Raw genomic sequence first — 17,109 nt, 5'->3', positions numbered from 1 at the left:
GGCACGTTTGGTAAAACATTCAAATAAGAGCTTTTTTAGGGGTAGTTGATGTCATTTTTAAAAATTACAACTATATTATAAGAGCAATCCAGATGATCGTTTTAGTGGATCTCTCACCATAGATGGATTGTGCCCCAAATGGCAAAAGAATGGATGGCTACAAGCTTCATGTTTTAAGACATTTGGGCCGTTCATCATGTCAGACATTAGATGTGGACCATCCATTGTGTGGGCCAAACCTTCAAAGTGGGCTGTCCATGATGCAAGGCCCGTCTTGGATGTGGACCATTCATCATTAGGAGTTGACCTTTGATGTGGACCGTCCATTATGTGGGGCCTGACTTGATGTAGGCCATCCATCATTTGGGGCGCACCATCAACGCTAATTGTCCTTTATGTGGGGCCCTTCAATGTTCACTACCCATCACGTGGAGTCCACATTTGATGTGCCCATCATGTGGACCCCACCTTCGAAGTGGGTTGTCCATCTATGGGGTCCACTTTTGATGCCTGCCATCCATCATGTGGGGTGCACCTACTATGTGGATCATCCATCATGTTGGGCCACTTTGGATAAGGGACCCCCATCATGTGAGACCCTGGATTTGGACCGTCTCTTAGGTGGGGCCATCTTGATGTGGACTATCCATCATGAGGGGCCACACTTTGATGTGGGTCATCAAATCATGTGAGGTCCACTCCGTTCATCTTGTGGGCCTACCTTGATGTGGACCATTCATTATGTGGTGCCTCACCTTTAATATGGGTTGTTCATCATGTGGGCCCACCTTCAATGTAAATTGTGCATCATGTTGGGCCACACTTTGATGTGGACCATCCATCATTTGAGGCCCACCTTTGATGTGAACCATGCATTATGTGGGCCCACCATGATGTGGACCATTCATCATGTGGGGCCTAACCTTCAATATGGGTTGTTCATCATGCGGGCCTACCTTTGACGTCCACTATCCATCATGCATGTCCCACCTTTGATGTGGATCGCCCATCATGTGGGGCCCACTTGATGTGGATAGTCCATCATGCGGGGCCATGTTTTGATGTGGGCCATCCATCATGTGGGACCCACTTTTGATGTGAACCATGCATTATGTGGGTCCACCTTGATGTGGACCATTTATCATGTGGTCACCTTCAATGTCCACCATCCATCATGTGGGCACCACCTTTGATGTGGACTGTCCATTAGGTGGGGTCTGCTTGAAGTGGATCGTCCAACATGTGGGGCCACACTTTGATGCGGGCCATCCATCAAGTGGGGCCCACCTTTGATGTGAACCGTGCATTATGTCGGCCCACCTTGATGTAGACCATTCATCATGTGGAGCCCCTCCTTCCATATGGGTTGTTCATCATGCAAGCCCACCTTAGAGAGATTGTAAAGTGAAGAGAAGAGGGCAAGATGGGAATTATTTAAAAAGTTTTAGTACAAACTTGTCCCAAAATTAGCCAAAAATGTCTACGCACTTAACTTATGCCAAATAAGCTCTTAAAAAAAAAGTGACCTCTCCATCACTTATTTTTTAAGAGCTTGTTTACTAGTTTCTAAAAAATTAAGCGGTAAAATCAAAGCTTTACTAAATGGTATATTTTCAAAATAAGAGTTTATTTTTTTCAAGGTGTTCCATAATGGTAATAGTGGCCGTAATGGCCACCACTGTTACCGTTATGATATGGGCGGCAATGGCCATTACGGGCCCTTCCTTTTTAAAAAAATACTCTTACATGACTGTTACATGGCCGTTGTGGTCCCGTTATAAGGCCGTTACAGCCTCTCTTTTTTTTTTCTTTTTTTTTGTAACGACTGTTACGGCTGTTTTGGTCCCGTAATGTGTAACGGTTATGACCATTACCATTACGTAACCGATTTTGAATACTTGATCTTTTTAGAATAAGTAAATAAATTCTTACTAGTAGAGATGCCAAATGGCCCCTTAGTTTCATGTCTCTCTTGCTGTTTTTCCCTATACTTTTTTAAAAGATGTTTCAAGGTCTCACCCTTGTTGGAAGCTGTTAAGAATTGAGCTTGGGTCATACCTGGCAAGAGAGTAGGCGTCATAACCAGCTGTCACTATGCTGCTGAAGACTCTTTGGGCCAAAGTTTTGATGTGGATATCCATATAGGGTATTCTATTTGGGAAGTTTCTGTTCAATGACATGTTATTTGTCGACAACATGAATTTCTTATTATTAAGGTAAAAAAAGAAGACATGGATCCATTATTTCATGGCCCTGGGGGAACAAAAGAAGAAGGAAGAGTTGTTTTAGTGATGTTTGGTTTTCTTTTATTTCTAGAGTGTATCTTCAAAATTTTGGATCGGGCAGTATTTTCTTGTTGAATTCAAAACTTCCTCAATTTTCTCTAGCTTGCTTTAGAAATCAGGGGTTTGCTTTGGGCTTGTAGGATTAAACGATTCATCCAATGTTCTTTGCCCACCATTACTTAAGTCTGTTCGAGTTTTGCCATTTGTGTTAAATCATATTATTTGATTTCCTTGCAGAGCAGCTCTAATAATTAGTTCTATTTGATCCGCAGATGATTAGGCTATTCCATGTGCTGGCTGTGTTAAGTGTTTGACTCTTGGATTTTCTGATTGTTTCCTTTCAGAAATTTGCAAGAAGGTCCAAGCTTGATTGTTAGATTCTAATGGCTATCGATTGCTTCCATCATTAGTGACCACTGTCTCATCCCCCATGAGCTCAACGGTCTCAACATCTCGGGCAATACATCCGCCAAAGAGGCTTGGCATGAGTGAATCACCACCAGCACGCACTTCACATTCTTTTAGTCAATCTGACCCGGAGCTCAGTGACAATGACGAGGCAGAACTACTGTCTGTATCTTGGAACCAGGACTATGGATGCTTTGCTGCCGGCACAAGCACTGGTTTTCGAATCTATAATTGTGACCCTTTCAAGGAGACCTTCAGAAGGGATTTGAAAAGTGGTGGATTTGGAATAGTGGAGATGCTGTTTCGGTGCAATATTCTGGCACTTGTTGGCGGCGGAGCTAATCTGCAATACCCACCAAACAAAGTTATGATCTGGGATGATCACCAGAGTCGTTGCATTGGTGAATTTTCTTTCAGATCTGAAGTTCGTGCGGTGAAACTAAGACGTGATCGCATAGTTGTGGTTCTTGAACATAAGATCTATGTGTACAACTTCACGGATCTGAAGCTTCTTCATCAGATAGAGACCCTGGCTAATCCGAAGGGACTTTGCTGTCTTTCACATCATTCAAATACCTCTGTGTTGGCTTGTCCAGGTCTGCACCGGGGACAGGTTCGGATTGAACACTTTGGTTTGAAGATGACAAAGTTCATTAATGCGCATGATTCTAACATCGCATGCTTCACTTTGACTATGGATGGGCTTCTTCTTGCAACTGCTAGCACAAAGGGCACTTTGATTAGGATTTTCAACACAATGGATGGGACCCGCCTGCAAGAGGTATCATTAGTTAACAATGGGTTTTGTCATGGAAGTCACCAGTCTTACTTATGGTGTCTTGATTAGCTGTTTACATGTGGATTTTCAGAATTGATTGAATAATTGAATTTTATTTTCCAACAAAATATTATCCTTGAAGTATGTTTCCTGGAAAAAAAAAGAAGCACTCGTTGATTGTAATCAACCTATGTAATAGACTACTGGATAGTGTTTGATTGTAAGGAACCTATGTAATGGTCTATTACATTGCGCCTGCTAGACTTTTGTGCTCTCATTGCCATTCCCCAGCCTAGATAAAGGAGGGCTGTGTCAGGTTGGCATCTGGCATCAAACTTATGCCATCACTTTCGTCATGAATCTGAACAATATGATGTTGATGATGATGATCTGATGAGACCATTGTAGGTTTCCATTATTAAACCTTAGTTTCAATTTTCAGTTGAAATTAGTTTCCATTTTTGAAGTCTTTTTGGAAGTGAAAACTTGAGAGAAAACTTGCTCATCATCATCATGCCTTATACCAAATAAATGGGGTTGGCTACATGAGCCCTTTTCCGCCATTCCACTATCAAAGGCCATAACTTCTGTTGGAACATAGGTTGCAAGTCTTTTCTACTGCCTCGACCCATGTCCTTTTGGTCCTTCACCTTGCTCTTTAGAGCCTTTAACTTGTACCCACTCACTCCTAATCGAACTAGTTCTTGGTCTCTGTTGCACATGACCAAACCATTTAAGTCTACTTTCATTTGTCTTATTACCTATTGGTGCTACTAAATTTCCTCGAATACATTCATTTCTAATTCTATCATTCCTTGTCTTGCCACTCATCCATCTCAACATCTTCATTTCAGCTACACTAATCCTATGAACATGTTCTTTAACTGCCCAACATCCTGTCCCATAAAGCATGGATGGTCTTATAGCTATCCTATAAGGTTTCCCTTTTCAGTTTGAGTGATAAACAACAATCACATAAAACTCTAGAGGCACATCTTCGTTCCTTCCACCCTGCTTGAATTTCATGGGATACATTCTTCTATCCCTCCGCTCTTATGAATTATCGATCCAAGATATCAGAAATGGTCATTTTTAAAACTTCTTGGTTAGTAATCGTAACTAATTCCTTGTTCCTAGTCCTATTGTTACTAAAATTGCACACCATATACTATGTTTTAGTTTGACTAATTTTAAATTAGATTCTAAAGCACCTTCCATAAATCGAGCTTTTTGTTTACACGCCTTCCCTCGTCTTGTCAATTAAAACTATGTCATTTGCAAACAACATACACCATGGGATCTCTTCGTGAGAATTCCTCATTAACTCGTCCATAGCCAATGCAAAAAGGTACAGGCTCAATGTTGATCTTTGGTGCAAGCTGATGCAGGACAATTAACCACTTGCTCTAAAAGCTCGAACTGTTAGAGTATGGCGAATTAATCCCTTTATCTCATAGCCCAGGCCCCACATCTCATGGGTTAGAATCTCGGCCGAACCCCCCTCATGGGCCCCAAATCACATGGGCCGCCCACCCCGAGTGTGTCCCTGCATCCCACGGGCTACCCCACTCGAGCCCAGTGTGAAATGCGCATTAATCACCCCCGGTGAGGAGTCTTAAGCACGAGACTTCCCCCGTGGGCCCCAAATCACGTGGGTTACCTACTTCGAGTGTCCCCGCATCCCACGGGCTACCTCACTCGAGCCTGGTGTGAAAATACCCCTGCATTAATCATCCCCGGTGAGGAGTCTCAAATATGAGATCTCCCGCTCTAATACCAATTTGATGCAGGACAATTAACCACTTGCTCTAAAAGCTCGAACTGTTAGAGTATGGCGAATTAATTCCTTTATCTCATAGCCCAAGCCCCATATCTCATGGGTTAGGACCTCAACCGAACCCCCCTCGTGGGCCCCAAATCACATGGGCCGCCCACCCCGAGTGTGTCCCCACATCCCACGGGCTACCCTACTCAAGCCCGGTGTGAAATGCGCATTAATCACCCCTGGTGAGGAGTCTCAAACACGAGACCTCCCTTGTGGGCCCCAAATCACATGGGTCACCCATCCCGAGTGTGTCCTCACATCCCACGGGCTACCCCACTCGAGCCCAGTGTGAAAATGCCCCTGCATTACAAGCCTACAGTAATTGGGAACTCACTTATCTCTCCACTAGTGGTCCTCACATATGTTACTGCTCACTCATACATTTCCTTAATCATTTTGATATATCCTCTTGAAGTTCCTTTCCTTCCCAACACCACCAGATTAACCCTTCAGCAATGTTTTAAATATCGACGATATCGGCTGATATATCCTATGATTTATCTTGTATCCCACCTGTGCGATACGAAACACACAAGTAGTGCCGATATATCTCACATGTTCGATCCGGTGAGCATTCTCAATTTCCGATTTTTTTATTTTTTTTTATTTTTATTTTTTATTTTTTTTGTTGAAATTATGTTAAAGAAGTGTCAAACGGTTACAAATCCATTGGTTCATCATGTTTTACATGAAAAATCGTGGAGTTGGTTTTTCATGTTCTCCATTTTTATTTTTATTTTCGAAATTTTCCTTTAACCCGTTGTCAATCGAGACTAATTTCGAAGTATGATGAAATAATAATCACATACACTCTAATTTTGAAAATTGAGTGTGGGTGGTCCGATTTGGGGAAATTCAAAATTTCCCCTATATTCTCCCAAATTGCTTACAATGTTGCACTCTAAACATGAAATCAAGCATGTATGAGGGCTGATCTAATGATTTGTCAAGTCCTCGTCAATTTTTGAAAAATAAAAATTAATAAATTTTTTATTAAAATATTAATTTTTGTGGACATTTCCCTTCAAACAACTGTCAACGCGACTAATTTCGAAGTATTTAGGAGTGATTGATGAAATGATCATTATATACACTTATGCATTCAAATTGAATATAGTTGCATTAGTTCAGTTAGACAACGCATAGCTTAGGACCCTATACACAGGAAGCCTATTATCTGCACTCTTTTTTTTTTTTTTTTGAGATGTTATGATTTAAAAGTGTCTATTAAGGTTATTTTTTAACAATCCCTGAAGTTTTATTGAAAAATTCAAACATTTTCCCAATGTTTCCCCATGTTCTCCAAAAAGCGGTTTAAATTAACCTATACAAACAATATATCCCATGCGATACCCGACACATCTGCATCCCAAGGATGTGATACGTAACGCAATACCAATATTTCGAACACCGCTCTCTAGGGAGACTATCGAAAGCTTTCTTTATGTCAATAATGACCATGGGGACCATTCCTCCTCTCCTAATATTTCTCCATCAATTTTCTAATATCCTTAATCATTTTGATATATCCTCTTGAAGTTCCTTTCCTTCCCAACACCCACCAAATTAACCCTCTAGCAATGTTTTAAATATCGACGATATCGGCTGATATATCCTACGATTTATCTTGTATCCCACTTGTGCGATACGAAACACACAAGTAGTGCCGATATATCTCACATGTTCGATTCAGTGAGCATTCTCAATTTCCAATCTTTTTTTTTTTTTTTTTTTTGTTGAAATTATGTTAAAAAAGTGTCAAACGGTTACAAATCCATTGGTTCATCATGTTTTACATGAAAAATCGTGGAGTTGGTTTTTTATGTTCTCCATTTTTTTTTATTTTTTTCAAAATTTTCCTTTAGCCCGCTGTCAATCGAGACTAATTTCGAAGTATTTGATGAAATGATAATCACATACACTCTAATTTCGAAAATTGAGTGTGGGTGGCCCAATTTGGGGAATTCAAAATTTCCCATATTTTCTCCCAAATTGCTTACAATGTTGCACTCTAAACATGAAATCAAGCATGTATGAGGGCTGATCTACTGATTTGTCAAGTCCTTGTCAATTCTTGAAAAATAAAAATTAATAAAAAATTTATTAAAATATTAATTTTTGTGGACATTTCGCTTCAAACAAATGTCAACAAGACTAATTTCGAAGTATTTAGGAGTGATTGATGAAATGATCATTATATACACTTATGCATTCAAATTGAATATATTTGCATTAGTTCAGTTAGACAACGCATAGCTTAGGACCCTACACAAAAGTAACCTATTATGTGCACTTCTTTTTTGTTTTCGAGATGTTATGATTTAAAAGTGTCTATTAAGGTTATTTTTTAACAATCCCTGAAGTTTTATTGAAAAATTCAAACATTTTCCTAATGTTTCACCATGTTCTCCAAAAAGTGGTTTAAATTAACCTATACAAACAACGTGCGATACCTGATACATATCTGTATCCCAAGGATGTGATACGTAACGCAATACCAATATTTCGAACACTGCTCTCTAGGGACCCTATCGAAAGCTTTCTCTATGTCAATAATGACCATGGGGACCATTCCTCCTCTCCTAATATTTCTTCATCAATTTTCTAATATCCTTAATCATTTTGATATATACTCTTGAAGTTCCTTTCCTTCCCAACACCCTCCAGATTAACTCTCTAGGGACCCTATTGAAAGCTTTCTCTAAGTTAATAATGACCATGAGGAGACCATTCCTCCTCTCCCCATATTTCTCCATCAGTTGTCTAAGTAGCAAATAGCTTCACTGGTAGACCGCCTTGGCATGAAACCAAACTAATTTCTTTTTATGCATTCGTCTCATGCCTTAGTCTTCGTTCAATCATTCTTTTTCAAAGTTTTAGAGTATGGCTCATAAGTTTAATCCTATGATAGTTAGTGTAGCCATGTTTCTGGTAATTCTTTGTCTTGCAAATGGATACTTGGAAGTCACAGTTTACTTGAGCACTAGCGTGATGCGTAGCGCTCAGCCCTCTATAGCGTGTAGCGTAAATACGTAGCGTGTAGCGTAAGCTACACGATATTTCTATTTTTTAATTTAAAAATAGGATAAATATAATAAATAGTGGAAAAAAAGGGAAAAAAAATATAAAAATGCCTAAAAGATGATTCATTTTATCAATTATAAGCATGTTCAAAAAAGTTATTAGTTATCATTTATCAAAAGCCAATCCACATATATAAGCTAAATCAAATAATTATCACATCAACAACTTCCTAAGTAAACCACTTTAATTAATAATGTCTAATTGAAACCACAAGTCACAATTATGAAAAGAAATAAAAATCCCATGGGTTAAAAGTATCAAGTACAATACAAGTGTCACATTGCTCAACATTAGAAACAAAGAAAACGTGAAAAAATAATAAAAAAACTAAAATAGTAAAAAAATACATTGTTGCTTAGATTTACGCTATTTGGGACGCTACGTAGTTGTAGCATACACTACGACCCCTGTAGCATACGCTATAGGGGATTTACGCTATTTGGGATGCTACGTAGCGCTACGGCCACGCTACGCTACGTAGCGTACACTACTGCTACGCTACGGGCGCTATTTGAAACACTGCCTTGGAAGTCACAGTTTACTTGAGCACTATTTATTTACTAGAAATAATGTTTTAACACACTTCATGATTATTTCATACATGTTACTAAAGTTATAACGTTTTCATCTGTCAAGGTGCTTCAAGGATCCTTCGAATTTTCTATACCATGGTATACTTAGAAACATTAATAAATGGCTAAAAGATGGATAGTGTAATCGTTGCTTCCATGACTGAAATTATCAAGTTGTAACTAAGCCCTGAAATATGTTGTTTATCATTCATATGACTATAATGCACATAATGTTCTTGACTGTACCAATAAACTTGTCTAACACGTGCACAGTTTGGACAAGGCTTTTGGTGCAAACTGGAAGTCAAGACAGGAACATCTCAATCCAATTTGTTAATTCAATTCAAGAAGCAGGATTTTCAAGTTTTGCGTTTACGCAATTCGATTAGTTAACATGTACCAAGAAAACACTATAGAGAAGGATGACAATAATAGGATAGTGAAACTCAAAATTTGAAATAGAGATGAAATTCTGGAAACTCCTCGAATCCAACAATTAACATAGAATAGAAAACCGGTTCAAACACTCGAAACACCAGTTCACATAGATTCTCTAGAAAACCACAAAAATACCCTAAATTCTTGTTACATGTTGAACCTCCATCTATTATATCCTCATCCATTTGTTTACATATAAAATAACTCTAAACAAACCCTAATTAAAAAGAACCCCAGCATGTAATGTAGGGTACCTTATTATTACAATGCAGCTCTATGATATGTTATGCCGCGCACCTCTTTTCATATCCTTTGTTTTATTCGTTGATGCTCACCACTGGTGTTATTTGGTGGACACTCACCTATAGCTGCATCGGCTTTATAAGGTCACCAATATAGGGAATGTGAATGTATATGTAACTATGTGCGGTTGTGTATTCTATTGTTGTGCTCCTGCAGATCACTATCTTTTTTCCTTATATTAATATGTGTGCGCATGTGTTGGTCAAGAGGGATTAACACAAGTGTTGCATTTCTCCTCCCTGTTCCTTCTGTCTTCTTCTTGACTCTCACTCTCCCTCTCTCTCCTATCTCTCTCTTGTTTCTACTCTTTCTAGTTGGTATTAGAACGGGATTCTTGTGCTGATTGAAAAACTTTTAGGCCCATTGCTGACACCATCATTTGTATGGGTGATGTCATCATTTGTATGGGCGACGTCTCATGTGTACAGTCGAAGGGCCCCATGGTGATAAAAAAAAGTATGGGATGCATCTAACAATCATGTAAAAATCGTGAATGGTTCCTATACTTATGTTAAAGGCATTGGAAGCATCAATGCCTCACCATCCTTCCAATTATCTTCTGTTCTTTGGCCCCAAGTTTTCCAACTTATAATTTGTTAGTCGTTTTACTTGGGTCTCTTAACTGTAGCACAACTTCCTTTCATTTTCACTGTGTTTTATATGACCCAATGACTAGACAGGATTAGGCTGGTCATGATGGACTTTATAGTTTTCAACCTACGAATAATGTTGGATTGGCTCTCTGAACCTCAAGTACATCTCCTTCAGTCACCTACTAATTGGCTTTTGTATTGTATCTTCATCTTGGCCATATACCGACTAGTAGTCTCAAATTGTTACTCCCGGACTTAGAAGTGTGAATAGATTATCTTGTGAGACATGTCAATTGACTAAACATTGCTAATCATCCTATCTAGCTAGTTCTAATGCAAAGTTTGATGTCCCTTTCAGTCTTATACACTCTAAATGTTTGGGTCCTTTCCAGGGTATCCCAAATCGGTTACGTTTCGGCCGTAACGGCCGATACGTAACGGTAACGGTGGGACCCGTTACGTGATACGGGGTCGAAACGGCCGTTATGGAATTCTGTGACCGTAACGGCCGTTACGGGGACGTTAATTACTGCACGTCTGAAAAAAAAAAACAAAAAACAAAAAACAAAAAAAAAAACGTACCTTTTTTTTCCTTTCTTTTCTTCTTCTTCTTCTCTTTCTTCTTCTTCTTCTTCTTCTTCTTCTTCTTCTCGAGTAGCTACGGCTGCGGCTGCGGCTGCTTCCTTTCTTCTTCTTCTTCTTCCTCTCTCTCTCACTCTCTCTCTGTCTCTCTCCCAATCTCTTCTTTCCCGTTTCCCTCTTTTTTTCTTTTCTTTCTTTCCCTCTTTTTTTCTTTTCGTTTCCCTCTCTCTCCGTTTTTTTTAATTTGCCGCAGGTACGTGTCACGCAAAGACGAGCGCTGACACTCCTCGAGCTCCGAGTTGTACGAACGGTTCAAAGGAGATCAAAGTTATATGGGCTCCACGGTGATGTATTTATTACATCTACACCGTTCACCTATTTTCAGAGATCATTTTAGAGCACCAGCCAAAAAATGAATTATATCCAGAGATCATCTGGACCACACCAAAAATAGCAGCAGGGATAATGATTTTCACGGTTAAATAATTTAGGGCGCACGTAACGTTTATTTTCCATCCAATCATATCGGACCCGAGTGGGCCTCACCATAATATATATATTTTATCCATATCATCCATCCATTTTGCAACGTCATTTTAAGTCAGGATTCAAAAAATTAGTAATATCCAAATATCAGGTGGACCACACCATAGGAAATAGTGGTTATAGAATGCTCACCATTAAAAATTTCCTAAAGTCCACTGTAATGTTTATTTTCAATCTAACCTGTTAATTGGGTCACATTGACGTGGATGAAAGGAAAACACCCATGTCAGCTTGATCTAAAACTTTTCTAGCCCTCAATAAATTTTTAATGGTGAACGTTTAATTATTATTGTTTCTTACGGTGCAATCCACCCGAGCTTTGGATGTGCCTCATTTTTGGGCTCATGCCCTAAAATTATTTGGCAAAATGGATGAATGGTGTAGATATAACACATTCATCACGAGTGAGGCCCAAAAAACTTTGACACGTGTGCTGCACTTTACATCCGAGTCCCTCCTAATTCAAACCTTAAAAAATTGTACACGAGACATATATTAACTTGAAATTTGACAATTAAATTATGGACTGCAATTGCTAACTCACAATGCCAAAATCAAATTATTTGAATAGTTTTAATTGTTAATTTGTGAACTTTTATTTTTTAAAATAGGGCCTTTTGATTTTTTTTTTTTTTTTTTTATGATTCACTATCCAATAAATGTCCACCAATTTATAAGTGGGATAATGACAATAAATGGCATGAATTTGAGGCTGATTTGGAGAATAAATTGGTCCTCCAAGTCAGCCCCAAATTGGCAACGCCATCTACCTGAATTTAATTTTATTTTTTTTAAAGAACTATTGGGAGAAATGATATCAAGATGTTAAGTATATAAATTACATATTTAAAAAATTAAATATATGAATTTTGTAGTCAAATTCAAGTTACCTGGTTAAAAAATTAATCAGACAGTCCGATACAACTTCTCACCAAAGAGTGGACCGTTACACCACCATAAACATGTTCCAATTTATAAATGAATGCATATTTGGAATGCTTAGAATATTCTGGATTTAATCCATATTTTTTCATATTTTTTTGGCAAAAAAAAAATTGCGCCGTTACGGGCCGTTACGGCCCCGTATCGCCGTTACGCCCCCGTATCCGTATCGGTTTCGGAGGGCACCGTTACGCCAACCGATACCGATACGGGACACCTTGGTCCTTTCTCTAGTACTTTGTGTTTAGTTATGAATACTATGTTTCTTTCATAGATGACTGTACTCGAGCTACTTAGGTCTATCTTTTGAAATCCAAAGATGAAAATTTCTCCCTCTTTTAGATATTTCATAAGATGGTTGCCAACCAATTCACAATTACAATAAAAATCTTTCGTTTTGATAATGGTGGTGAATATATCTCATATGCTTTCCAAAACTACTTGCTCAAAAATTGTATAGAAACTTAAACCGGATGCACTTATACTCTCAAACAAAATGGAGTGGTTGCGATGAAGAACAGACATCTTCTTGAAGTAGCTCGTGCCTTCTCCTTGAAATGACTGTTCTAAAAAAATTATGGGTTGATGCTATGTTAACTGTTGCATACTAGTTATAGAATGCTCCCTAAAAGTTTAGGGTGAAAGGCTCCCATTCGAGTTTTGCAACCAAACCAATCCTTGTTTCCTATTCCCCTTAAAGTGTTTGGTTGTATTTGTTTTGTTCATGTTAGTAAGTTAAATGCCAAGGTCATCAAATGCATCTTTTTTGGTTTTTTTTGTAACTAAAAAGGATGCAAATGTTAGACCCTAAAGCATCCACTGAGACAAGCTAGATGCGAAGGCTATCAAATATATCTTTGAAGATATTTCATATTACTCAGTCCTCTCTTGGGTAGGCTCTCAATTCTCCCCGTGAGGGGGAGTCTCTAGTGGCTCAATGCTTGCCTCTTCCTATATTTAATTATTCCTTTCCATCACCTAGTGTTGAATAATTGACTATCTCCCCATCATGCTAGTCTATTCTTACTCAGTAAACTGGTGGCCTTAAAGCATATATTGGGAGGAAGAAATAGTGTAATGGTTGTCTGGCCCAAGGTATTCCGTAATGCTCATGGTGGCCGTAACGGCCACCACCATTACCTTTACAATACGGTTGTAACAACCATTATGTTCTCTCTCTCTCTCTCTCTCTCTCTCTCTCTCTCTTTTAATTAAAAAAAAAAAAAAACACCGAAAAGCCTATATTTGCGCCATAACAAACCATTATGGCCGTAACAGCGGTTGCGTGTCATTTTTTCCATAACGGCCGTTATGATCCCGTAACACGTAACAGTTGCTATCGTTACCTTTACATAATGGTCTTTTCGACCCTGTAACGGCCATCATGGCACACCATGGTCCTGCCAGTAGCCCTATTCACTCAGCTATGACTTCTTTTCTTATTCCTCTTGATTTTCTCATTGCTTTTCCAAAAAGGGAAAAAAGTGTTCATGTATTGCTCATACCTTACCAACTTTGTTTCATATAATTCTCTTACATCGTTATACTATGCGTTTTTTTCCAATATATATATATATATATATATTTGTCATAGTTCCTTCGAGTGTTTGTTAGGCTTTTCGACTTCCTTTATGGAAACAGGCCATGTTAAAGGAGATGCATGTCTTGGAAAAAAAAGTTAAACTCTGATATTGTTGCCTCTTTGAAAATGGTAGTTGGATGTAAATGGGTCTTCACAATCAAACATAAACCAAATGAAGAGGTTGAGTGCTACAAAGCTCGTCTTGTGGCCAAGGGATTTTGTCAGACCCGAGGGTTGAATTCCACGAGACTTTTGTTCTTGTTGCGCAATTTTATTTTGTGCGCGTGCCACTCTCCTTAACTGCTAATTTCTTATAACCTTTCCAATAACTTGATGCTAAGAATGCCTTTTTCCATGGGGACATGCATGAAGAAGCGCATATGTTACCTCCAAGTTTTCTACTAGCTGTGGGGAGTGGTTCTATTTGTAAGCTCTACAAAGCTATTTATGGTCTCAAGCAATCTTCATGAGCGTGGCTTGAATGCTTTCGACATGCATTAGTGAAATAGGATATTTGCCCAGTTCTGATAACCATACTCCATTCTTTAAATGTGTTTTTGGTCTCTCTATGTTGTTATTGCATATGCAGATGACATCGTCACCAGTGATGATAGTGAAGTGATGCATGAAACATGATTTAATACTAACATGCAACGTGGAGATTATGAAAGAGTCCATAAAGTAATTCAATTAACAAAAGATGCTAACCCATTAAGTAATTAAGAGTAAACAATAGGCAATAAAATCTGATTTAACCTAAATCACATGCCCACATGCTAAGAAATCACATAAATCAATTAAAAGTAGGCCCGATGGAAGGATAGAACTTCCAATTTAGCATAGGCACGTTATACACCAAGGGACAAATTTGTAGGTTTTATAATTAGGGTTAGGAAGGGGAAAATCTGAAATTTGGAAAATTAGAGTTCATGGGAATTGAGAATTTTGGAATTAGGGTTTTTAGAAATTGGAGAAAATAGAAAATTGGGGATTTAAGGTTTAGGGTAGGGTTATGGATGGGGAATCAAAGGGTTTTGATGGGGAAAGTAATGGGAAATCAAAGGATTGAGCGGTTGTCCATACAATCAACAACTCGTACGTGTGGGTCGTTAACTAGGGTTTTTGGGTCCTCAATGGTTTATTTCGGCTGGGGTTGAAGTTGGATGATGAAAAATTGAAGAAAAAAAATGATTTGGATGGTCTTGGATAAGAAGGGAAGAAGAGAGATGAAGTTTTGGGGAAAATACCTCTTTTGCATAGAAAGGAAGAGAGAAGGAAGATGATAGATGGAAGCCTCACACCTCCGTTGAATGAGGAATGGAATCACACCACACCCAAGCTCTAAATCACATGGATTATTCTTCAAATTACATGAGGGAGAGAAAACACAGAGTTTTTTTTTTTTTCAAAATAGTGGCATTAGGGCTTCACATACCCATCTTTCTCTTATAGTATCAGAAAAGACCTTTTAGAAAAGACGCTCTCAGTTAAGGTTCTCAACATAAAGACACTTAATAAATTAAAAGTTGTTCCTAACTTTCTAATCTTAACACAAATATTAGGTATACCAAAATTATGAAGCATGTAAACAATCTAAACAACTAAGTTATTTCGTGGCCCATGGGGGTCCACAATCAAAATGTCCGATGATGATCTAATGGTTTGATCATTGTGTCCACTCGATCCAACGGTCCAATGTATCTATCAAGTTCCTATATGGAGCCCATGTGCATCTTCCTAGTGTGGAGTCTTCAAAGATGCATGAACATGCACGTGGGGTCTTCAACGTAGCTAGGAATCTGAATTGGGCCAAGTGGGCCCCATGTAATGGACATCTAGCCATAAGGAGAGTAGCTCAACCCTCATCTGGTATGGTTCTCGGATGTCCTCATCATGAAGCTATCCAATTGTTAAAGGCATTCTTCAATACATAATTTAATATTAAAAATCTTGGGTCTCTTTGATATTTTTTAGGGATTGAAGTTACAAGATCTTGATGTGGTATTGTCATCTCTGAGAGGAATTATGCCCTTAATCTTCTTGATGATTGTAGTCTTCTCATTGCCAAGCTTATAGACACTTCTACTGAACAAAACCACCGACTCTAACTCGATAGTCATGATCCTTTGCTTGATGTTGGCATCCTTGTTGACAAACTCATCTATTTGACTATTACATATCTTGACATTGCATATGCAAATAGTGCAATCAGTCAAGCATGCATCCACGACAATCACTTGAATGCAGTTTACCATATCTTGAAATATCTCAAAGGTTCTCTGGATGGGGAATTCTTTATTCTCCACATAGTTCACGTTAAGGCCTATACTGATTTAGATTGGGTTGGCTCTCTTGATGATTGCTGATCTACTTGCGGTTATTGCACCTTGGCTGGTGGGAATCTAGTGATGTAGAAGAGCAACACGCAATCTGTGTGGCTCGCTCCAATGCTGAAGCGGAGTATTGGGTGATTGCTCATGATGTATGTAAGTTACTTTGGTTGAAGAACCTTTTGATTGAATTAGGTCTCCCAGTTTCTTCTCCTATGATACTACATTGATAATCTTGTATCTATTCACATCTCCTCTAATCCAGTTTTTCATGAGCATACCAAACATATCGAGGTTGATTATCATTTTATCTGTAAGAAGGTGGCTTCAAAGAATGTTTGTATGTTATATCAAAAGTTAGATGATTGAAATAAACTAGCTGATTTTCTAACCAAGGGCATTTGTCATCACCATCTTCTTGTGTTCCAAGTTGGGGATGAATGATGTTCATGCTAGCTTGAGGAGCGTAGGGTTTGTGAATGTATATGTAAATGTGTGCACGTGTATTTTATTGTTGTACTCCTGCAGAGCACTATATGTTTTTCTCATGTTAATGTGTGTGCGCTCGCACACGTGTGTCAAGAGGGACTAACACAAGCGTTGCATTTTTCTCAAAGCCTTCTCTTTCTTTTCCTTCTTCTCTCTCTTCTTCATTATCACTCTCCATATCTCTTTTATCTCTCTCTTCTTTCTACTATTTCTACTGCCATATCTCTTGGAGGGGCAGGGTCACTGAGACTTCTTTTGAATTTTTGTTGCAAGTACTATGTCGATTTTATTTTATTTTTTATTTCCGAAACAAAGTACTGTGTCAAGACTGCAGCTTCTTTTTAGCATAAGG

General features: G+C 38.5%; 1 protein-coding gene across 5 annotated transcripts in view; it reads left to right on the top strand.

Moving 5' to 3' along the window:
- LOC131223782 (autophagy-related protein 18c-like) overlaps window positions 1-17,109 on the top strand; it is a 48,757-nt gene that overhangs the window by 14,228 nt on the left and 17,420 nt on the right. For all 5 annotated transcript variants that reach the window (XR_009160685.1, XM_058219285.1, XM_058219287.1 and 2 more), the window contains exon 2: window positions 2,630-3,474. Coding sequence is in view for 4 of the 5 variants with exons in the window: in XM_058219285.1 (XP_058075268.1) it covers window positions 2,716-3,474 (759 nt within the window). In the remaining variant the exon portion in view is untranslated. The remainder of the gene's footprint in view (window positions 1-2,629; window positions 3,475-17,109) is intronic.

This window comes from Magnolia sinica, chromosome 13, assembly GCF_029962835.1.
Source record: "Magnolia sinica isolate HGM2019 chromosome 13, MsV1, whole genome shotgun sequence".
In the NCBI taxonomy this organism is placed as follows: Eukaryota; Viridiplantae; Streptophyta; class Magnoliopsida; order Magnoliales; family Magnoliaceae; genus Magnolia; species Magnolia sinica.
Note: the sequence above shows the minus strand (reverse complement) of the source record. Positions and strands in the feature narration are given on the sequence as shown.